The sequence below is a fragment of the Vulpes vulpes genome, chromosome 2, assembly GCF_048418805.1.
Source record: "Vulpes vulpes isolate BD-2025 chromosome 2, VulVul3, whole genome shotgun sequence".
Lineage (NCBI taxonomy): Eukaryota > Metazoa > Chordata > Mammalia > Carnivora > Canidae > Vulpes > Vulpes vulpes.
Window position 1 is genome coordinate 33,564,036 of NC_132781.1, and position 25,278 is coordinate 33,589,313.

General features: G+C 38.8%; 2 protein-coding genes across 3 annotated transcripts in view; one reads left to right on the forward strand and one right to left on the reverse strand.

Annotated features, from left to right (window-relative positions):
- The window catches only part of SKA2 (spindle and kinetochore associated complex subunit 2), a 63,208-nt gene that overhangs the window by 33,446 nt on the left and 4,484 nt on the right, over window positions 1-25,278 (reverse strand). The gene's annotated exons all lie outside the window — the stretch shown is intronic.
- Window positions 302-24,122, forward strand: PRR11 (proline rich 11). 2 transcript variants are annotated; one of them, XM_025996241.2, is made up of 10 exons: window positions 302-381; window positions 9,818-9,950; window positions 11,804-11,954; window positions 12,214-12,336; window positions 15,811-16,080; window positions 17,630-17,728; window positions 18,080-18,192; window positions 19,363-19,422; window positions 19,509-19,605; window positions 22,169-24,122. In XM_025996241.2, exons 2-10 carry the CDS (start codon window positions 9,823-9,825, stop codon window positions 22,235-22,237), a joined length of 1,110 nt encoding a protein of 369 aa, XP_025852026.1. In that variant the 5' UTR covers window positions 302-381; window positions 9,818-9,822; the 3' UTR covers window positions 22,238-24,122. The 2 variants fall into 2 exon arrangements, with proteins under 2 accessions (XP_025852026.1, XP_072603710.1); XM_072747609.1 differs by having other exon boundaries at window positions 327-381; window positions 9,806-9,950.

A 25,278-nucleotide genomic window follows, 5' to 3' on the forward strand; every position in this document is an offset into this window, starting at 1 on the left:
TTTCAATTTCATAGTTAGGGCTCCGCAGAGAAGAGCTTCCGATTGGTACAACCGGAAGAAGAGCCAACCAATGACACAGAAGCTTCCACAGGCAGCATAGGGGACGTGACACACCTTCTTAGGTCTCCTGCTTCCCCTCCCCTTCGCTCCCGCCTTCCAGTTATTCATACAAGAAGCGCCTCAGCTTTCATTGGCCAGTGCCCGGTGACCTCTTAGCCAATCACAAGCCAGGCTGTGCCCCTACTCTACCCAGAGAGCGAATCGTGGAGAGACGTCTGCTACCATTGGTCCCTCCGTGATAAGGTTTTAATTTTGAATCTTTCTTTACGGCGAAGGAGAGGCCACTACCCGGACTCCATCTAATCCCGGGCTCTTAGACTTGTAAGTGAAGGGAGATCTCCCTTTGTTATCTGGACTCGCATCTTCAGTAGCTCGGCCTGTTGCTGCTTGTGTTCTTAACATTTAACGGAGGTGGGGAGCTTTGGCTGGACTCGGCAAGATAGAATTGGGAAGAGGAGGCTTGAGGTTGGGTAAGAAGTGCTCGGCCTGGCTCCACCCTAACCATACTTGTATTTAATTAACACTCTGCAAAATATGTTCTGGAGTGAAGCATCTAACTTCTTTTGAACATTCCTTCTTATCTTTGCTATTCGGCGTTGTCCGGGGACCAGCAGCATCTGCATCACTTGGGCACTTATTAACGATGCAAATTATCGGGCTCCACCCAGACCCACTGAATCATAATATAAATTTTAACAAGAGCCCCCACCCCCATAATTCTTATGCACGCTAAAGTTTGCGAATATACGTTTCTTGACATGCAATATTATTATATTCCTTGATATGCTTTTAATATCGGCTGACGTTTTACAAGAGTGTCAAAAAGTGTGCCCTGTTTACTTATGCCTAATACTGTGCTGGACTACGTTTTAGGGAGCTGCAATCTATTTAGAGAATAAGACAGGAACTAAAAAAGGAATGTTGCACAGCGTAGAACAAAAGCAAATATAATCAATTTCCAGAAATAGTCTATGAATGTTCAAGAGTAATGAATTGAACTAGTAATGGAAATTGATTAATTGACTGGAAGCTGTTTATGGGAAAGTGTAAGAAACCTACATAAAAATGTGTTTTACGGGATCCCTGGGTGGCGCAGCGGTTTGGCGCCTGCCTTTGGCCCAGGGCGCGATCCTGGAGACCCAGGATCGAATCCCACATCAGGCTCCCGGTGCATGGAGCCTGCTTCTCCCTCTGCCTATGTCTTTGCCTCTCTCTCTCTCTGTGACTATCATAATTAAATTTTTTAAAAAAATGTGTTTTACAAGAGGGTAATGAAATGCAATTGTCATTTTCATTGCTGTCACGGTTTTGAAAATATTCCCTGACCAAAAGCACTTTTATCACAGAGAGGAGTTTTAATAGAAGCAGCAGTGCCAACTCCTGCAGAAGACTGTAATTATTATTACTCTTTTATTTATTGCATTTTCCTAGTGGACATAGTTTTGGAGCCATCCTTTAACCATGTGAAGGTGCAGTATGTGATTTGAAGAACTAAAAACCTCCCTCACTAAGAGATTTTTCCAAAATGTACTTGTAGTAAAGCATATTCCTTAGGAATAAGCTAACACTTAGCAAGAATGATTTTTTTCATTAATTTATTGAAAGAAATTTATTTAGTGCCTGCTACACTCTTGGCCCCAAGGAAACAAAGATGAATAAAATTTATCCTAATCTTGAAAAGCCCCCAGTCCAGCTGGGTGACAAACATGCAAAAAAAATTACAATGCAATGCAATAAATGTTATAATTAGAGTATGTATAAAGTGCTATAGAAGCACAAAAGGAATGACATTTTCAACCAGTATAAATTCCATAAGAACAGAGACTATGTTGGCCTTGTTTGGAATTGTATTCCAAAACCTATCACCTCTACCTATCATGGTGGATGATCAGCCCTCAACAAATACCTGTGAGAAAAAGTAACAGCATCTTGGAGCTATGTAAGTTGACCTGAACGAGGATACCCCAAGCAGAGGGAAAGGCTGATAGATAACTATACAAGAGAATGTTTTTGGTGGGGGCGCCTGGGTGGCTTAGCCAGGTAGGTGTCTGCCTTTGGCTGGGGTATATCAAGCTCCACACTGGGCTCCCTGCTCAGCAGGGAGCTGGCTTCTCCCTCTCTGCTTGTGCTCTCTCTGTCAAAGAAATAAATAAAATCTGAAAGACAGAAAGAGAAAGAAATAATTAATTTGGTGTTTGGTATATCTCAAGTATAAACCGCAATCGCTAGAAAGGATGAAACTGCAAAGAGCCATCGGACTAAATTGTGACAATCTATGAAATGTATGGTAAGGAATTTAGTTTATCCAGGGCATAAAAAGGAATCTTCAAATATTATTAAGCAAGGGAATATTCAGGATCTTTTTCTTTTTTTAACTAACAGCTGTGTAGAAAATGACTGGCAAGGAGAAAGACTGAAGGCAAGAGGATAATTAGAGGAATATTCAGAAAAACCCAAACTAAGGAACATTTTCCAAAACAACTGGTCTGGAGTTTTCAAAAATATAAATAGGAAGGAAGGCAGATACTTACATAAAGAGACTAGGGAACTGTTGTGAATTAAAGGAGAACAAAAAGACACAACAGTTAAATGCTGTGTGGAAAGGGAAAGGGAGTAGCTGTAAAAGATATTGAGGTAATTATGGACTGCTTATTAGACAATATCAAGGTTAAATTTCCTGACTGTGATTGTGGCTTTGTAGGAGAATGTCCATGTCCATATCCATGTTAGGAAACTTAAGTATCTAGACGTGAAGTATGATGTCTGCAACTAACTCTGCTCAGACAAAAACTAAAAACTATTATCATGTATGTGTATATATGTATGTTATACATATAAATGCATGTATATCTATCATTTTTTTATTCTGAAAAATTTCAAGCTTTGTGAAAATTTACAAATATAGTGTAATTGATACTCCTATTATTTACCTAGATTCATCAATTGCTGTCTTTCTATTCAGGGGTGTGTATGCGTGTGTAATATATAATATATGTATAATATATAAAATTATATAAGATATAAGTTTTTATATTACATATACTTATACAAATAACATATAGTGTATAATACATATACACACACCATAACAGAAAGAAAATTAACAGATAACAATTGGTGAATCTAGGTAAATAATAGTATATAAGCATACTCCCTCCTTAGCAGGGAGCAGGTCTTGGGGATTGATCCCAGTACCCTAGGATCAAGACCTGAGCTGAAGGCTGATGCTTAACTGACTGGGCCACCCAAAATATGCTTTTAAATCTAATCTAATATATAATATATATTTTATATTCTATAATGGAGTATCCTAATTTCCTCACCTACCTTTTTTTGGGTGTGGTAGTACAGATTGTTTTTAATCGGCTTTAAATTCCTTTCAAAACAAGGCAGGTACAAAGGAAGGAAAAGTACTTTTCAATAAAAAAAAAAAAAAGGAAAAATGCTTTGAGTAATCATGAAAGAAAAGGGGCACCTATGTGGCTCAGTTGGTTGAGCACTGACTCTTGTATTTGATTCTGGTTCTGATCTCATGGCTTATGGGATGGAGCCCCACATCTGGCTCAGTGCTCAGCTGGAGTCTGCTTGGATATTCTCTCCCTCTGCCCTGACCCCTCTCGTGCCTTCTCTCTTTTTCAAATAAATTAATTAATCTTTAAATTAAAAAAAGAAAACATGAAAAAAAGAGCTTCTATCTAGTGTTAATAGTGGGAATCCCACCTAGCCCAGCAAAAAGAATGTGTATGTCTCATTACTCTTACGGAAAGGGGACAGTATATGTGTTTTAACCTTAAGGAAGACTGCTATATATCCTTTCAGAGGATCATCCTCTGTGTAATATTTAATGATTTTAATAAAACAGTGATAATAGGGCAGCCTGGGTGGCTCAGCGGTTTAGCACTGCCTTCAGCCTGATCCTGGAGACCTGGGACCAAGTCCCGCGTCAGGGTCCCTGCATGGAGCCTGCTTCTCCCTCTGCCTGTGTTTCTGCCTCTCTCTCTCTCTCTCTCTCTGTGTCTCTCATGAATAAATAAATAAAATCTTAAAAAAAAAAAAAAAAAACCAACAGTGATAATAAAACAGACTTTAGCTTGTTGAGTGGAACACTAATCTAAGAATTATCTCAGGTTGCACCTTTTTACCCTTATAGATTTGACATGTTCTATCAATTCTCTGCCTGTGCCAATTACTGTATTTAATTAGAAGTTTAGTAAACAATGACCCAGAGTCAAGGACACACACACACACACTTACACACGGAGAGAAGAGAAATGAAAAAATATGATTTAGTTCTTTTTTTTCATTGAAAAATAATCTCCAAAATGACATACATCAACTTGTGTGTAGGACTCTTTAGAATTCAAATGCATGGGCATGTCCAGGAAAGGGATAGAAAGAGAAGGCCCAGTTTCAGAATGACAGTATTCTGTTTTTCTAGCTAATAATATATACCAGAGTTTAAAAATATATATATATAAAGAAATATATATATAAGTATATATATATATATAAGTATATATATATAGAGAGAGATATATATAAAGAAAAAAATATATATATATAATTGGTGGCCTGTGTTCTGGGAGCTGAGCTGAGGAAAGGGATTGAGAAGTCTTACTTTTTCAGTTCAGGATCATCCCCTATCTTCCGAATGATGATACAAATATGACTCTGCTATTGCTATGCCTGATGGCCTACAATTCAGCACCTCTATGGTTTGACTTATCCATCTGGAGCTGGAGAAGACATGATTGCCAGGAGCTGCCTGGCTAAGGACTGGAAGACAGACTCAAGAGGCCTATCTAATCCTTATAACGATTTAATTAGGGGCAGCCCGGGTGGCCCAGCGGTTTAGCACCGCCCTCAGTCCAGGGCGATGCTGGAGACCCGAGATCGAGTCCCGCGTCGGGCTCCCTGCATGGAGCCTGCATGTGTCTCTGCCTCTGTGTGTGTGTGTGTGTGTGTGTGTCTCTCATGAATAAATAAATAAAATCTTAAAATAAAAAGATTTAATTAATCCTATTTTTACCCCACCCCAAACTTTGAAAGGTACTAAGTGCTTTCAAGTCCAGAATCTTCTTAAGTTTCTAAAAATTGTCTTGCTTCCAGTTGACTGCCTATACGCAGTCAAACCTCTGCTTTCTTCTTCTCTGCCAAGTCATTTACTACTCATCCACGTTCCATTTTCCATAATTTATTCTAAATTCATCATCTCCGGGATCCCTGGGTGGCGCAGCGGTTTGGCGCCTGCCTTTGGCCCAGGGCGCGATCCTGGAGACCCGGGATCGAATCCCACGTCGGGCTCCCGGTGCATGGAGCCTGCTTCTCCCTCTGCCTGTGTCTCTGCCTCTCTCTCTCTCTCTCTCTCTCTCTCTCTCTCTGTGACTATCATAAATAAAAATAAATAAATAAATAAATTCATCATCTCCCATGTCTACTCCCGTTCTTTGTTTTATGGGTTTATGATTTTTTTATTCCTTTACTGACCTACCTTTCTTTCCTTCTTTCTGGCTTCCCTTCTTCCTTCCTTTCTTCTTTCTTCCTTTTTTTCCTTCCTTCCTTCCTTTACTTCTTTCTCTCTTTCTTTCTTTCTTCCTTCCTTCTTTTGTAGGCTCCATGTTCAGCAAGGAGCCCAGTACAGGGCTTGAATTGAACCTGGGGTTAATAGTTAGATGCTTAACCAACTGAGCCATACAGGCGCCCCCACCTGTCTAAATTTAATTGAAGTGGAGCTGATACACAAAGTTACATTAGCTTCAGGTATACAACATAGTGATTCAACAACTCTATACATTATGCTATATTCACCACTCCTTGGGACACCTGGCTGGCTCAGTCAGTAGAGTGTATGACACTTGATCTTGGGGTTATAAATTCAGGCCCAACTTGGGTGTAGAGATTACTTTAAAAAAGGTAAAAACTGGGCAGCCCGGGTGGCTCGCGGTTTAGCGCCGCCTTCGGCCCGGGATCCTGGAGACCCGGAATCCAGTCCCAAGTCGGGCTCCCTGCATGGAGCCTGCTTCTCCCTCTGCCTGTGTGCCTGTGTCTCTGCCTCTCTCTCTGTGTGTGTCTCTCATGAATAAGTAAATAAAATCTTAACAACAACAAAAAAAGTAAAAATGTTTTAAAAATAAAGAAAAATATACTCACTACTCCTTGACTGTCTTTTTTTTTTTAAGATTTTTATTTTTTTAAATTGGAGTTCAATTTGCCAACATATAACATAACACCCAGTGCTCATCCCGCCAAGTGCCCCCCTCAGTGCCCATCACACTGTTGACTGTCTTTTTCTGTGATGTTCCAGAAGGGATTGGACTAATATGTGCTAATAAATGTTTAGTAGATATATATGCATAATTTTATTATAAATTAACTGCTATCTAGTAATGATACATTTATTATAAACAATAATAAAATATATACTGTTTTTTTAAGACTTTATTCATGAGAGACATGGGGGGGGGGGCGGCAGAGACACAGGGAGAGGGAGAAGCAGGTTCCATGCAGGGAGCCTGACGGGGACTCGATCCTGGGACTCCAGGATCACGCCTTGGGCCAAAAGCAGGTGCTAAACCACTGAACCACCCAGGGATCCCCTATAATGTTCTTTTTTATTAAGTAAGTTCTATACCCAACGTGGGATTTGAACTCACAACCCTGAGATCAAGCATCACATGCTCTACTGACTGAGCCAGCCAGGCACTCCTATAATGTTTTTTCTTATAAATTTTATAAACAGTTGATTCTTAAAGAGTACTATTGTTGATTTTTACAGACTTCTCATATCTGTAGCCAAGCTACGGTTCCAATTTTTTTTTTTTTTAAGATTCTATTTATTTATTTTATAGAAAGAGAGCAAGTAAGGGGAGGAGCAGAGAAAAAGGGAGAGAATCTCAAGCAAACTCAGAGCTGGGCATGGAGCCCACCTGGGGCTTGATCTCACAACCCAGAGATAATGACCTTAGCTGAAACCAAGAATTGGACGCTTAATCGACTGAACCACCCAGATGCCCTGCTATGGTTCCAATTTATAAATAAGTATAGTCCTAATAGGAATGTCAGTTGATCTTTTCATTTACTCTATGGAATAAGATAAAGTGAAACATTCCAATAAAGATTTTTATTGGAACTTCAGTTATGTAAGAATAAGCAACTTCTTTGGTGAATAAAACATGTTTTCAAATACTGGAATAGTGGGACACCTGGGTGGCTCAGTGATTGAGCGTCTGCCTTCAGCTCAGAAGCTGGGATGGAATCCCACATTGGGCTCCCCATGAGGAGACTGCTCCTCCCTCTACCTATGTCTCTGCCCCTCTCTCTCTGTGTCTCTCATGAGTAAATAAATAAATCTTAAAAAAAAAAATACTGGAATAGTTCTCAATTTTTTTATGCTTTTCACAATGTAACAACTACAAACAAGATACTTTTTTAAAAGATTTTATTTATTTATTTGAGAGAGATCCTGTGCACAAGCAAGGGGGAGGGGCAGAGGGAGAGGGAGAAGCATACTCCCTCCTTAGCAGGGAGCAGGTCTTGGGGATTGATCCCAGTACCCTAGGATCAAGACCTGAGCCGAAGGCTGATGCTTAACTGACTGGGCCACCCAAAATATGCTTTTAAATCTAATCTGCATCATTAACATTTTTTTTATCAGTCACTTAACAATCAACAATGTAATGAATCAAGCTCTGATTTGTAGTGTGTTGTAATATCCAAGGTGTAAATACTCCCATCATAGACAATTTCAAGTTTTTAATGTGAAGTCACTGAATGTGGAATTGGAAAAAAAAATGAGCATTTTATAGTATTTTCACTATATAGATACAATAAGATAAACAACCTCAAGAGCATAGATAATAGTAAAATAATTAGGAAGTGATGAGTTTTGTATCATATTTATTACCATTTTAAATATAAATTATCTAATTATAAGTTTACATAATTTAATGGTGGATGTGTTTAACAACTTAACTCACAGACTTCCTGAAAATGTAACAGTTGGTGCCAACCCCAATACACCACTGGAGTAGAGACAAGGGTATAGCCAATCGACCAAGTGCCAACCCCAATACACCATTGGAGTAGAGACAAAAGTATAGCCAATCTACCAAGTTTAAACCGGAATGTCCAGCTCTTTTCTAAAATCTATCTTTATAACTGAAGGATTGGTGAATATAAAGAAAAAAGCAGGAGGCCAGTTCTCTGTGTCAGTTTGATGTCTAACAAAAGATATCAAAAGGGAAAGAGGGAACAGAAGTGGGGAGGGCTGCAGAGGGGCAGATGGAAGACAAGGAAAAGGAGGTTACGATGGAAGTCTCAGATTCTGGGGATTTCAGCCAGTGAACTCTGGACCCTGGATAGAGATTCTTAATGATATTTCTCCACAGAAAGTCATTGGCATGGATGTGGTGAGGTTTAATCATGTTTTAGGCAACGACAGGATTGCTGTCTTCCTCTGAGGTTTTCCTAAACATCTTCATTCAGAGGTTTTTATTAAAGAAATGTCTTTTTTTTTTTTTTTTTAAGATTTTATTTATTTATTCATGAGAGACACAGAGAGAGGCGGAGACACAAGCAGAGAGAGAAGCAGACTCCATGCAGGGAGCCTGATGTGTAGGACTAGATCCCCAGGACTCCAGGATCTCACCCTGGGTGGAAGGGAAGCGCTCAACCACTGAGCCACCCAGGTGTCCCGAGTATTACTGTTTTGTGTTAAGTTTGTTAAAAAAAGAAAAAAAAATCAATCCTTTAGACATCCTTTGTATTTAATAATCCCTGCTTAGCCTTCTTTCATTATTTCATCAGGGAAGACAAGTGATATAATAAAAGTGAAGTCTGCTCCAAGTCTCTAAGAACAATTAAGAAAAACATTGTTAGTTTGAGACTTGGCATCAGTTCAATAAGACCTATCACGAACCTCTCCTTCTAGAAGGGCTGTTAATATATGCACTGTCACCCATTGCCATTAGGGGTGCCCTCTGCAAGACCAAAACTCTTGGAACCACAGGCACTTCTGAATTTTTACAACCACAGTGAGTAAAAGGAGGTTCTTCAGCCAGTACCATCTGAGAGCTGAGCAAGCATAGAGCTGCATACCAAGTATTGAAAGGTTACTGGGTGAACAAAAGCGGAATGAGTGTGAATTTTAAAGGCCAATTGTTCCTATTCAAATCAAAGTTTGAAGCGAAGGAGGCCCAGCCCTTAAGACCATTTTTAGTTCTGCTACTTGAATAACATCTTTGTTGCTCAGGTAGCAACAGCTGAGATCAGCAAAGCCCTTCTGTACATCAAACTAGCTCTGACTTAATTTTCTTCAGAAAAAGATCTACACTAAACTCTAAATACACTAGACAGGGTTTTTAAAAGCCTTATAACGGGATCCCTGGGTGGCGCAGCAGTTTGGCGCCTGCCTTTGGCCCAGGGCGCGATCCTGGAAACCCGGGATCGAATCCCACGTCGGGCTCCCGGTCCATGGAGCCTGCTTCTCCCTCTGCCTGTGTTTCTGCCTCTCTCTGTGTGTGACTATCATTAAATAAATAAATAAATAAATAAATAAATAAATATCTGGGCTTAAATTTTTCTTTACTTAAGGGTACTTCTGGGATGCTGGCAGCAACCTATTTCCTAACCAAAGCAGTAGGTATAAGGGTGTGCTCACTTTGTGATGATTCATTGAACTGTACAGTTAAGATTTTTGCATTTTCTATATGTACATATTATTCTAAAATAAAAATGTAAAAAAAAGTTTTTTCTACAGAAATCATGCCCAAGTTCAAGCAACGGAGAAGAAAGCTAAAAGCCAAAGCAAAAAGATTATTCAAAAAAAAAGAAGCCTCTAATTCTCAGCCCAAGCTAATTATACCTCCTCCTCCACCACCCTCACCGGAAAGGTAAGGTGAAAGTGTGGAAAGACAAAATATTGAAAATCTGATCCATTAAGGATAGGGTTACCAGATTTAGCAAATAAAAATACAGAATGCCCAATTAAATTTAAATTTCAGATTTAAAAAATGAACATTTTTTAATTGAAACATTTATAATATACTAAAAATTATTCATCCTTCATCAGAAATTAAATTTTGACTGGGCATTCTAAATTTTATGTAGTGACTATAGTTCAAGAGTTTAAATGAAGTAAAAGTCACAAGAAATTGTACTGGAGATGCACAGTAATTATTTTCTCCTTCCCTAGTCAATTTAATTGTATAAACCTGGGAACTAAGTGATGAAAGAAGGGTATAGGATTGGAATTTCAGTTTTAGTTTTGGTAAGTTTGGTCAGTTATTCTCTGGGATGCAGGTTTAAACACGTTGCTGAAAGAGACTCTAAGTTATAGGAAACCTAGGATACTGGGTTTCACGATGACATACTTTATACTTTTTGTAATTATAGCTCTCTTTACAGAAAAAAAAATTTAAATAAACAGGGCCTCAAAAAGCATTAACCATGATATTATCCTTAACGCTTCTCTGTCTTGAATATTGGAAATGGCACCTGACTGGTCTTCCTTCTTCTGCTTTTGCCAACCTCTGCAGTGTATTTCAGTGCAATAGTCAGAGTGAGCCAGCTAAAAATCATGTCATATTGCCCCTCTGCTTAAAACTTTCCAATGTCTTTTCTAGGGTACCTGACTGGCTCAGCTAGAAGAGTGTGTGACTCTTGATCTCAGGGTCGTGAGTTTGAACTCCATGTTGGGTGAAGAGATTACATAAAAATAAATAAAAACTCTCCATGGCATCCTCTCTCAGAGTCAAAATTAAAATCCTTTGTACAACCCCACAGTCTGACTTGACATTATCTCATAATCCTCTATCCTTCAGTTTCTCCACCCTAATCATCCTGGCCTCCTTGCTATTCCCTAGACACTTCAGACAAGCTGCTATTTCAGGGCCTTTACACTTACTATTACTGTTGCCTGAAATGCTCTTCTCCCAGATATTTGTATTGCTGGCTTCTTCATTTTTTATCTTTATTTTATTTATTTATTTATTTATTTTTTTTTTTAAGTAGGTTCCACACCCAACCGGGGGCTTGAATTCATGACTGTTGATCAAGAGTTCTACTGACTGAGCCAGCCAGGCATCCCCGTATTGCTAGCTTCTTTACTTTGTTTAGGTTTCTTTTCTCAAAAGTTGCCTTCTCAGTGAGACTTCCCTAGCTACTCTACCTAAAATTTCACCTCCACCCAACATTTCTTTCCTGCTGTATCCTTTTCCTCATAGTATTTATTCACTATATAACAATCCAATATGTTACTTATTTGCTTACTTTTACCTTTCTCCCAAGACATGTAAGTTCAATGAGGGCAGGGTTTTTCTGTATTTTGTTCATTACTGAATCCCTGATGCCTCTTTATATACAATTTACTTACTCTAAAAAAATAAACTGTTGCATAAGTACATCACAGAACTCTAGAATTTAATGAAGAATTTGGCTTTATGTAGTCTCTGCTCCTGAGTCATACTATAAAACTAGTTTGTTTTTGTTTTTGTTTTTGTTTTAAGATTTATTTATTTGAGAGAGAGACAGAGCGAGGAGAGGGGCAGAGGGAGAAAAAGAATCCAAAGCAGACTGCTGCTGAGCATGGAGCCTGACTCAGTACTCATTCTCATGACCCTGAGATCATGAGTTGATGCTCAACCAACTGAGCAACCCAGGCACCCCACAACTAGCTTGTTTTTAAATACAGGCTATTATTCCAACTCAGGAGTTTTTTATTTGTTTGGTTTTGTTTTTCCTACAGAGTGATTATTCTTTCAGCAGATACAGCCCTTAGCAGAAGCTTGCATAGATCATCCTGGAATTTCAGATTTCCCAATATCTCAGATAAAGTAAAACTTTGGACAAATAGAGTGTGGTCTATATACAAGTGGTGCCAGAACTGTATGGCCCAGGTATGTGTTTGACATACTGGTATGTGTTTGACATACTTGTTTTCAGCAATATGGTTTATCTACATACTTGGTATGTATGTTTACGTGTGTGTGCTCAGGTCAGCAGAACACTCAGGCTAAGCTCAGGTAAGAAGAAATTATGGAGTTATGTATGCCTTTGCTTCTGTAAAACATACATCAAATCACTTTCTTCTCTCTTTTTTCCTTGTCCTTATTGTGTTGCTTATAGAATTAAGGCTTGTTTATTTTTAAATTTCAGAGTTTAGAAGTATTGAAAGATACCATCTTTCCATCCCATTTCTGCCGCCGAGAACTTCACAATCTAAGACAACAGTTTTGCATTTTGGAAAGTGAATTACACAAGCTCCAAGAAACAATGAAGGTTAGTATTGTTAAATAAAAAAAGAAATCCAGAATTAGGGAAGGAGAGGTACAGACCAAGTGCTAGTCTGGGGCCTGTTTGCCCTCAGATCTGTTCCTTTGGCTTCAAGGCTCTGCTCTGTACTGTACTGGGGCTAACCCATGAAGGCTGTATGTCCCAAGCTCCATATCACCTGGTTCTGGTTGTACTTGGTTAATGGGAGTTGCTGATGAGAGACTGTCAGGGGTGTGGAGGGAGTGTGTTTTTCCTCTTTGTTCTCTGCATTGAGCAATTTCTCCAGGATGGTTGTTGTCTCCCTCACTCCAGCTCCCTCCAGGTAAATCTACCATTTTCCTTGATTCTCTGAGTTAACCCACCTCTAGAGATCTGGTTTACTGCTCTTCCCTTTTCCTTCCACCCTCAAGGTATTCATGGCTTTCTGCAGTTGCTAATCTCTGGGCTCCTTCAATGTCCCCTGTGTCCTTTTCAGCTCTTTCATCATTAAAGTAACCAACTCCCTACGTTACATTCCACCTCTTTTAAATACTCAGGATGATTTCTATTTTTTTGACCTGATAGAGGGAGAAAAAAAGCTATAAATATCCACTCTTTCTAAACTCCCATAAGCAGGATGCCTGGGTGGCTCAGCAGGTGAGCATCTGCCTTCAGCTCTGGGTGTGATCCCAGGATCTGGCTTCGAGTCCCACATCGGGCTTCTCCCAGGGAGCCTCCTTCTCCCTCTGCCTGTGTCTCTGCCTCTCTCTCTGTGTCTCTCATGAATAAATAAATAAAATCTTTTAATAAATAAATAAATCTCAAAAAATAAACATTGTAGTGAAGCTTTTGGGATTACAACCATTTTCCCAGAATTTGTGCCTCAAGGTGAATTAGATGGGAAGAAAGGCAAATCACCTAATTCGTTAGGCCTGAGTTTCCACATCTAAAAATGAGGATGATACCATCTGTGGTGAGCTGAATCAGTCGCCTCCAAAAGATATCTCCAAGTCCTAATCCCTAGAACCTGTAAATATTATTTAATATTATTATTAATTTTTTTTTAATTTTTTTTTTAAATTTATTTATGATAGTCACAGAGAGAGAGAGAGATTGGCAGAGACACAGGCGGAGGGAGAAGCAGACTCCATGCACCGGGAGCCCGACGTGGGATTCGATCCCGGATCTCCAGGATCGCGCCCTGGGCCAAAGGCAGGCGCCAGACCGCTGCGCCTGTGTCTCTGCCTCTCTCTCTCTCTCTCTCTGTGTGACTATCATAAATAAATAAAAATTTTAAAAAATATATTATTATTAAAGTAATCTCTACACCCAACATGGGGCTTAAACTTACTACCCCAAGATCAAGTATTGTATACTCTACTAACTGAGCCAGCCAGGCCCCCCTTAAGTTAAGGATTTTAAGATGAGGAGATAATACTCTATTATCTGGGTGGGCCCTAAATCCAATGACAAATGTCCTTATAAAAGAGATACAGAGGGATGCCTGGGTGGCTCAGCAGTTGAGCTCCTGCCTTTAGCCAGGGCGTAATCCTGAAATGCTGGGATTGAGTCCCACATTGGGCTCCCTGCATGGAGCCTGCTTCTCTCTCTGCCTATGTCTCTGCCTCTCTCTGTGTGTTTCTCATGAATAATAAAAAATAAAATAAAATAAAAAAATAAAATAAATAAAATAAAATAAAATAAAATAAAATAAAATAAATAAATAAAAAATAGGGCAGCCTTGGTGGCACGGCGGTTTAGCGCCACCTGTAGCCTGGGGTGTGATCCTGGAGACCCGGGATCGAGTCCCACGTCAGGCTTCCTGTATGGAGCCTGCTTCTCCCTCTGCCTGTGTCTCTGCCTCTCTCTCTGTGTCTCTATGAATAAATAAAATATTAAAAAAAAAAAAAGTCAGATCTATGAGAAAAAAACAATGCAGAAAAAAATAATAAAATAAAATAAAATAAAATAAAATAAAATAAAATAAAATAAAATAAAATAAAAGAGATACAGAGCAGGGCGCCTGGATGATTCAGTGGTTAAGCATCTGCCTTAGGCTTGGGTAACAATCCCAGGGTCCTGGGATCGAGTCCCCCATTGGGCTCCCTGCTCAGTCTGCTTCTCCCTCTGCCCCTCCCCCCTGCTTATGCATACATTCTCTCTCTCATAAATAATCTTTAAAAAAAAGAGAGAGAGAAAAAGAGAGATACAGAGCAAAACATGAACAGAGGAAAAGAGGAGCAGTGGAACTACAGGCAGAGACTGGAGTGACAGAGCCTCAAACCTAGGAATGCCCTAGCTATCAAAAAGGAAAAGGCAAGGGTTAGAGCATTGGAAGGTAACTGTCAACATGATTTTAGACTTCTAGCCTCCAGCACTGTGAAAAAATGAATTTCAATTGTTTTAAACCATCAAATTAGTGATAATTCGAGACTGCAGCCATAGGAAATGAATATACTACCTTACTTCATAGGGTTATTTTTCATTTCCTAGGGCTGCCATCATGAAGTAGCATGGACTGGGTGGTTTATATAACAGAAATTTATTTCCCACAGTTCTAGAGACTAGAAGTCTAAGATCAAGGTGTTGGCAGAGTTAGTTTCTTCTTAGGCCTCTCTCCTTTGGCTTGTCTTCTCACGGTGCTCTCAAACGGTCTTTTCTCTGTGCGTACACGTCCCTGATGTTCCTCCTGTAGGTTCAAATTCCTTCTTTTTATAGGAATTGTGGGGAAAGGGTTGAGGGGGGACACAAACCCATAACATTTCTTATTCCTTTTTATCAGTACTTGAATATACTACTACATTCTTGGCTGCATTAAGTTTTTTTCTGTCAGGAACTCTCTTTCCCTAAACCTTATCTCCCTTTCTCTCTTGAGATCTGATCAGTTGCAATTCATCTTTGAGATTATGGCTAAATATCACTCCCCAGGGCATCTGGACAGCTCAGGCAGTTAAGAGTCTAGCTTCAGCTTAGGTCATGATCTCCAGCTTCTGGGAACAAGCCCCACATCGGGCTCCCTGCTCAGCAAGGAGTCTGCTTCTCTCTCTCTCTCTCTTTCTCCTGCTGCCGTCCCCACCACTCATTTTCTCTCTCTCAAATGAACAAATAAAATCTTTAATAAATAAATAAATATCACCCTCCGGTTTTCTCACTATTCATGCTCACAGCACACTTTATCATTTTCACTGAAGCATTTTTTTTTGTTTTGTTCTGCATGTGTGTGTATGTGTGTGTGTGTTTAATGTCTGCCTTCCTTACCAGACTGATGTAATAGACAAGGTTGACATTGTACCTATAGTGCTGGCATATTGCACACACAAAACAAATATGTGAATGAATGAATGAATGAATGAATGAACTAACTTGTGATAAATGAGAAAATATTATAAAATGCATTGTATACTGAGAAAGCATTCAATACATGGTAGCTATTATCTTGATGACTCTGAGCCACAAGAACCAAATTAATCTGTTATTCATTTGCTAAATGTTTTCTTACAGGCTGTCTTAGAAAATTCTTCCTGCCCAAGCTGTGGTCAAATGTGTCACATAAGTGGTAAACTTACAAATGTGCCTGCCTGTGTTCTGACCACCCCTGGAGAATCTCAAGCTGTACTTCCTCCCTCGCTGCCACAGTCAGCCACCCATCTTCCTCCTCTTCCACCTCCGCCTCCACCCCCTCCACCCCCTCCACCTCCTCCTCTGCCTCCACCTCCACTACCTAGGGCACCTTTGCTGCTCAGAAAATTCGATCACACTAAAGCACTTCAGGTAGGAAACAATCTAGTAATGATGTGTTTTGGTCAGTGTATAATGGCATAGTAAAGTAAGGTGGCCTTTTAAGACTAAGCTAAGGGCTTTGAGAGGAAAGCTGCATTTTTTTCTGATTCCATATCTTAATTATGTCAATTTTTATGTTTTTAAAACTCAAGCCTTTAGGAACTCACAAAAGCTGGATTTAGAAATAAAAGTGATTTTTTTTTTTTTTTTTTTTTTTTATGGGCAGCCCCGGTGGCACAGCGGTTTAGCGCCGCCTGCAGCCCAGGGCATGAACCTGGAGACCCTGGATTGAGACCCACGTCAGGCTCTCTGCATGGAGCCTGCTTCTCCCTCTGCCTGTGTCTCTGCCTCTCTCTCTCTCTGTGTCTCTATGAATAAATAAAATCTTTAAAAAAATAATTTAAAAAAAAGAAATAAAAGTGATTTTTTTAAAAGGATAAATGAATGAAAGCCAGTAGATTGGAATATTCTTAATGGCTTCCCAGTATATCTTTTACCAAAAGAAAAGCCTCCCTGGGAAACCAAATTAAGAACAGAAGATGGCTTAGTGAGTAAAGTCAAAATAAAAAGAGTTGGGATGCCTGGGTGGCTTAGCAGTTGAGCTCCTGCCTTTGACCCAGGATGTGATCCTGGAGTCCCAGGATCAGAGTCCCACATTGGGCTCCCTGCAGGGAGCCTGCTTCTCTGCCTGCCTCTGTCTCTGTCTCTCTCTCTGTCAATCATGAATAAATAAATAGAATCTTTTTTTTTTTATTTTTTTTTTTTATGATAGTCATACAGAGAGAGAGAAGAGGCAGAGACACAGGCAGAGGGAGAAGCAGGCTCCATGCGCCGGGAGCCCGATGTGGGATTCGATCCCGGGTCTCCAGGATCGCGCCCTGGGCCAAAGGCAGGCGCCAAACCGCTGCGCCACCCAGGGATCCCCAAATAAATAGAATCTTAAAAAAAAAAAGAGTTGGTGGATACTAAAGTATAATGTCATTAAGCTAGAGGACCGCTCTCTATTAATTCCTTATCTACCAAGGAGATCAGAATGTTTGTGAATCACTAAGATAAGCATGACTCTCTTTAAAAATCTGCTGAATTTTCACTCCAGATACATTTGGTTTAAAATGACTGAATTAATTCCAGAATCTATTATGTTTGCTATAATACATACTTCTCTGGCTATACATTCTTGTTGTACGGGAACTGAGGCAATTTTTAGGTTAATTGAGGCAAAACTTCACCTTGATTTGAGGAACTCCTTCAACTTTTGTCTTATTATAATGACTCCTTAGGAAAATGCATAGTTGCAGGGAACTAGCCTATCTCACATTTACTATCAAAGCCTTACATTTTGATGAATACTTTGCAATAGCATTAGCATCCATGGGTACTGAAAACAGAATCATTCTTGGTTAAATGAAAAGGATTTGACAGGTTCCCAGGGTAAATAAGAGTTAGTTTTTAAGTGAGTCTTTAAAAACTATATCTGGATTTGCATTTGACTAGATATCCTGGTTACAATTTGAATTCTAACCTCTCCATGTATTTTAAGGCTGGACCATTAAAAAAAGATGGACCCATGCAGATAACAGTTGAAGATCTACTCACTGTGAAATTAAAGAAGACACAGTGTTTTGATGAAAAGAAGAAGGTAAGATGTTACCGACCCTACACATGGTCTTTCAGCTTTTAACCTGGCCGTCTCTTCCTGGAAAACAAGCATGAGTCTTATGTACAGAAGCCATACTGAAGTATTTGATGTTTTATTTGTGTAGTTTTGGATCTCCTCAACAAAATATGTAGATCCCAAAATTATTTAATTAGGCAATTATATCCACCAACCATTAGTCTAAAGAAGTAGAGACATAGTTTGAAGCTCTGGAATAAAACTTGAGTAGTGGATATATCTTACACTTTCTAATACTCATTGTTTCAGCATGTTTACATTTTGAGTGATATTTTTAAGTGTGTTTTTTGATACTTTCTCATTTTGTGATTAAAGTTTGTGCCATCACCAAAAGCACGGAATCCACTAGTTACTGTCTCTGACCTCCAGCGCGTCACCCTGAAGCCCAACTCCAAAATGCGATCAACTCGAGTTACAAATGTCTTAATGTAAGGGACTGCACCGTATTATGCTCTACTGTTACTTAAAAGAATTATTTTTTTGCTTATCTCTAACTTTGAAAGTTATATATGCTCATTGTAGAAAACTGGAAATCCACAGAAAAATTTAAAGAAGAAAACAGGGGCACGTGGGTGGCACAGTCAGTTAAGCATCTAACTTCGGCTCAGGTCATGATCTTGGGGTCCTGGGATTGAGCCCCATGTCTGGCTCCTCACTCAGCAGGGAGTCTGCTTGTCCCTCTGTCCCTCCTCTCGGTGTTTCTCGTGAATAAATAAAATAAAATCTTAAAAAAATTTTTTTAAAAAACCTAACATGTCTTGGAATTGATGAAATTTGTGTGTGTATAGCATGTGTGTGCATGTATACATGTTTGTGTACCTGTATATGATCATATTGTACACATACATAGTTAAGGCTTTTCCAATTTAATGTGTCAAGACCTTTCCCCCATCTTATCAAAAATCAGTGTAAAGCATCATTTTAACTTCTTCAGTATATACAGTTCATTACACGTAAACTTCATAGATAAACTCCTGTTTTGAGACATTTAGGTTGTTTATGATCTTTTATTTCTAACTCTTCAGTGCATACCCTTGTCCATCATCTATGTGCATACTGAGTTTTTGTGCATAAGATGGATTCTTATATGGATAATTACTGAGTCAAGAAGTATTACTTATTAGGATGATTATATCACCTTATGCTCCTATCCGGATCTACTGCTTTTTTTTTTTAATTTTAAGTACAGGGATCCCTGGGTGGCGCAGCGGTTTGGCGCCTGCCTTTGGCCCAGGGCGCGATCCTGGAGACCCGGGATCGAGTCCCACATCGGGCTCCCGGTGCATGGAGCCTGCTTCTCCCTCTGCCTGTGTCTCTGCCTCTCTCTCTATCTCTCTGTGACTATCATAAATAAATAAAAATTAAAAAAAAAAATAATTTTAAGTACACTCCACACAAAAGTGGGGCTTGAACTCATGATCCTGAGATCAAGAGTCATATCTCTACTGACTGAGCCAGCCAGGCACCCCTCTGCTGCTATTTTTTAATGTAACAAATAGAACTAATTTCAAGGGCATTACCTATAGAAATGACTGCTTTGCTTGGGGGAAAATGATAAAATCTGGCAAGTTCTAACTTTTATATCCTTATTTCATCAGTACCCCTGGTAAAAGCCAGATAGATCTGCGGAAACTACTTAGAAAAGTTGATGTAGAGAGGTAATACACTTTATCTCTATGCTTTCTAAATCCATTTGAAAAGTTGGCATAAAACACAGCTTCTGATATTGCCAATACCTTTGTAGGAGCCCAGGTGGAACCCCCCTCACCAATAAAGAAAATATGGAAACAGGAACTGGGCTGACTCCAGTAATGACCCGGGCCTTGAGAAGAAAGTTTCAGGTAAGCATGGGAGGGGGAGGGGAGAGGTAGGTTCTTTTTCTTCAAAATCATTTATTTAGGTGATTTTTATTTTTTTAAAGATTTTATTTATTTATTTATTTATTTATTTATTTATTTACTTACTTACTTACTTACTTACTTATTTGAGAGAGAGTGTACAAGCAGGGACGGAAGGAGGTTGAGGGACAGAAGGAGAGGGAGAGGGAGAAGCAGACTCCCTGCTCAGCAGTGAGTCTAACCCAGGGCTTGATCCCAGGACCTGGAGATCATGATCTGAGCTGAAGGCAGATGCTTAACTGGCTAAGCCACCCTCTTATAATAAATGGTACCTTATGCTTTATAAAACACTTTCATATTTAGGCTTTATAAAATTCTGTGACATAGCTAGCATTATCATCTCTAACTATGAATGTCTAGTTTTATTAATTCCTTTAGTAAGTATTTATTAAGCATTTCCTAAATGCCAGGCACTGTGCTGGAGTACCAGGGATATGGTGGTAAGCAAAAACAGACCTAGCTTTATTGTCATAGAGCTTTCAGCCTAGTGGGAAAAATAGACATTAGTCAAATAATCACATATTGGTATTCTACACTGAGGTAAGTACTATAAAGGAAAGGGACAGAGTCTGTGGGAACCCATAGAGGAACTTCATCTAGCCTGGGTGATTTAGGAAGGATTCCCTTAGGAAGTAATGAAGTGAGACTTGAAGAATGAATAGGCATTAACTGGGAAGCATACCTGTGGGATAAGGGGGTGGGCCCACCATGGCTGTCAGGGCAGAAAGAGCTCCAGGCAAAAAAAAAAAAAAAAAAAAAAGAGCATATGCAAGGGTCTTGTGATGTAGGGATCAGATCATGCACACTTGATAGGAAAAGGTCCTGGCAGCTTTCTTCTTTGTCACCTGCATGTAGGATCCATACACCAAAATCTTGTTTATCAGTGGGGCCTGATATGATTTCTTCCAAACTCTGTCATCATCTCCCTATTCACCTCTATCACTGAATCTGTGGGGAGTAGCAATCCTTCTGCCACTCCTACTAGAGTGCTGGGACGCAGGGCTCCTGGACTCTTCTCCATTTCCCTCTGGCAGTAGAGACACACCAGAGACTTCACTGCTGACACTTTGCCACCCCAACACGGTCCTCCATTTGTTTGCTCATTAAGAATCAGTGCCTTTTACAGACAGCTTGGTATCCCTCTTGCCAATCAACTTGGTCCTCCTGGACATTATACCACCTTCTTTGGAGGTATGGCTACATTCCTCTTTCCTCCTTTTGGAACATCCAGTAGGAGTCTACCCCTAGCTCACATTCTTTGGTCATATCACAAATTATGAAGGGCAAGGACAGAAGGCAGAGGCCTCACTAAAGGACTAAGCCCCTTCCTTTCTTTGCTCAGCTCTGGGATTCTTTTTTGTTCCTGTCCTACCCCATAATTACTGTAATGAGTTGAGTAGCATGGAAATAAATGAAATATGATCAATAATAAGCACACATATTGAGCTACAACATCAAAAATCACAGAAAAGATCTCTGTCATATGAGGTATTTGCCAAAATCCACTTAGTAGGAAGAAGTTTTTTATTTTTATTTATTTATTTTTTTAAGATTTTATTTATTTATTCATGAGAGACACACAGAGAGAAAGAAAGGCAGAGACACAGGCAGAGGGAGAAGCAGGCTCCATGCAAGGAGCCCAATGTGGGACTCGATCCTGGATCTCCAGGATCACACCCTGAGCTGTAGGTGGCACAAAACCACTGCGCCACCCGGGCTTCCTGAGGAAGTTTTTTAAAAACTGTTGTTAGGGTAGCCTGGGTGGCTCAGCAGTTTTGCACCGCCTTCAGCTCAGGTTGTGATCCTGGAGTCCCCCGGGATTGGGATCGAGTCCCACATCAGGCTCCCTGCGGGGAGCCTGCTTCTCCCTCTGCCTATGTCTCTGCCAGTTTCTCTGTGTCTTTCATGAATTAATAAACAAAAATTAAAAAAAAAACAAAAACTGTCGTTAGACATAGAATGACCCTTCCTACTTAGCCCTTAGGTTTCCTTTTTCCTTTAGGTCTGAAACAATTGTATTAGTTAGGTTTTGCATTTGGTAACAAAATTTGGTTTTGCATTAGGTAATAAAAATCTGACCACCATGGCTTAACCAAGTAGGGGCTTACTTTTCTTACTGCATATTCCCTTGGGAAGTAGGTAGGCCATAACTGGTATAGCAGCTTCATCAAGTCCTCAGTGTTCTTTCATCCTTAATGTGTGGCTTTTATCTTCCTGGTAAAGAATGCATACACCTCCTAAAGCCTGGTGTCCACATTCTAGGCAAGATAAGGAAAAAGGCAAAGTGCAAAAGGATATCATAGCTAAGCTACCCCTCATCTCTTAAAACAGGTACTATCTAGGAACTTCTGATTATATCAGAGAAACTGGGAAAGTGGGTTTTAGTGGTCTGGCTGCATTACTGCCCTACACAAAATATGGATTCTGTTAGTGAGGAAGGAGATCTGTGTTGGCCATAGGAACATAATTCATATTATAATTGGGACCCTTTTTCTTTTTTTCATAGATGGCTCACCCTAGAAGCCCAACTCAAACTCTGCCACTTTCTACAAGTAGCTTTGATGAACAAAACTGATGCCAAGCTTGCCTGACTCCATGTGATGATCCATAAAATATACAGATAAAACCACCCCAACCCTTTTTTAATATAGTAGGGTATGTATAAATAATTATGCTAATATATATAATTTCATTTGAAGAATTAAAGTATTGCAAGCCCCCATACATACTGTGATATAAAGTGGGTATTGGGTATTTTTTAGTTGGCATGATCAATAAGAAAACAGATGGGAAAATGCAATCCCGGGAGTGATGTTTATCCTGGAATTACCCAATTTAGGTTGGAAAGCTTGTTCAAATTTAACTAGATAACAAATTTGTATTCAATAGGTACACTTAAGATATTAAGAAAATAACCTGATTTCCTTAAAAGTAAAATAAAATAAAATAACCTGATTTCCATTCTTGCGTATTCTCAGGTAATTAAAAAGAAAAGTATTTCAGCCTGTCAAGCTAATACATTCACTAAGTACTGTAGACTTGGGATGCCTGGGTGACTTAGTGGTTAAGCATCTGCCTTTGGCTCAGGGCGTGATCCCCGGTGCGGGGATCAAGTCCCGCAGTGGGCTCCCCATAGATAGCCTGCTTCTCCCTCTGCCTATGTCTCTGCCTCTCTATGTCTATCATGAATAAATAAATGAAATCTTACAAAAAAAAAAAAGTACTGTAGACTTGATCAGTAAAAATGGTCCTCTAGATTTGATTTGTTTACTGTAAACAGTTAAGAGATAAGACCCTCCCCCATCTCAACCCAATTATTTTCCAGATGGATTTGAAGTAAAATATCCAATTTAACCATAAAAATTAGAATGTATCATGTCTAGCAGCTAGAAATGATACCCAGGTAGTCATATCTGGCTCTCTGAAGTCTGATATATTTTTTTCTTTGATATTTGCTGTCCACATTTGTGCAGCTAACTATGAATTTTATGAGAATCTCAACATGAAGCTTGAATTCCCACAGTGGTCTGCCAGGTATTATCTGAAGTCCATAGCAAATCCTCTATGAAACCTAATTCCTATCCTCAACAGCCTGTAGCTTCAATCACTGTAATAATACATACCTCACTGAATTTTTGTTCTTTCCTGCCAGTCCAGACTTGCCAGATTTAGCAATTATAAACATATGATGATCAAATTTGAATTTCAGATAAAAAACAAATAACTTTTAAATATAAATATGTCCTATTAAACAACAGATAGGGGTTTTTTTAGTATAAGTATGTCCCAAATATTGCATGGGAGTTATATATTTATACTAAAAAATTATTCATTATTTATCTAAAATTCAAATTTAACAGGACATTCTATATTTTGGCTGGTTACCCTATCAGTCAGTCCTCTACAAAGTTGCCAAGTATTTCTGGGAACTCCCAGCTTGTCAGACATGTCTACTTAGTGGTAGACACAATTATAGCTTCAGTCAGGATCTCCATTACTAATGTGTTAAGTATCATAGAGGAAGGGGAACTCTGATTAGGGTGAGTTCCTGTAACTGGAGGTGCAGTATTAGCTTTGATCCCCTGCAGTTCCAAGAATAAGGATCACAGATGCACATGGATAGGAAATAAGGTGTTTCAGATTGTCACTGAACTTCCTAGCCTGATAGGAAGCAGCTACACAGATGACATCCTTGAAATAGCATCATTTTAGCATAAGCTAAAAAAGATATTTTAGTAATTTCCCAGAAGTGCCTATATCTCCACAGATACATATTGCTTTGAGATGCCAAATAGAGTGTTGTGGAAAGTGAGCAGACTGGAAAGCAGACCTGGGGACCATGTTTTGTTCTTATGAGACCCACATTTATATTTATAGACACATTTATGCATGCAAATTAAACAGATAATAAAGTTAAGAAACATACCTGCTTCTAGTTTAAAAAAAAAAAAAAGAATAAAGGGAATGAACACTGAAAATAAAACATTTGAGTATTTGTAACAATGTTTTATGGGACATTTATAATGCTTATTATATTAATAAACCACCATGTATTGTCTCAATTTAAATGATTTGATGATTTGATCATTGAAAAAGTTCATTAAAAAATGCTCTAGAAATCCTATATATAAACATTTATAAAGCTGCTATTGCCATTGTACCAGTATTAAAATGTTTTTTATCTTGTGTATTTTACTAATTTTTATGACAGGTTTTATACTGTACCCATTCGAGAATCTTGTAAATGCTATGGCTTCATTTAACTGTTGCTAATTATAAACTTCCAATGTTTATTTTCAGACTGAATAACAACCAGACAATATAAACACCAAAGTACATCTGGTTATGTTTTTAAATAAAGCAATAAAAAACCTTTGATTTTTCCTCATTTAATTTTTTTTCTAGAAACGTAACACAGAAAAGTACATAATACATAAATTAACAAATCATAAAGCAAATGCTTATGTAAACACCAAGAAAGAAAGAGACATTATAAATGTCTTTAGAAGCCCTATCTCCCTCCTCTAACACGAGTAACTACTGATTTGCTTGTTATAGTAAATATTTCCTTGCTTTTATTCTCTAAGTATACATCCCTAAATGCTATGGCTTATTTTGCTTGCTTTTGACCTATATAAATAGAATCATATATTATATACCTTACTTCTGCCTTCTTTCAATCAACATTTATTTTTAAGATTTAACCATGTTATTGTGTAGCACCACAGATCACTTACTTTTTATTGGATGAATATAGTTACCATTCATTCCATTGTTAATGGAAATTAGGGTTGTTTATAGTTTTTGGCTTTTATAAATCATGCATGCCATTATGAACACTTTAGATACTATTTTCTAGAAACTGTCAAACTGGTTTTCCAAGTAGTTATACCAATCCATAGTCCCTTCAACAAAGTATGAGAGTTCTTGTTGCTCCTGTTTTCTTCAAGAGACTCTTTTCTATTTGATTTTTCAACACTTTATTTGGTAAATCTGTACAATGTTTATCGTTAATATACACTTTTTTGCCTGGATTTATAAATCAAAGAATTGTTAAGATGATTTTATATCAGCAAAGTCACATACTAAACATAGCAAATTGGGGCACCTGGGTGG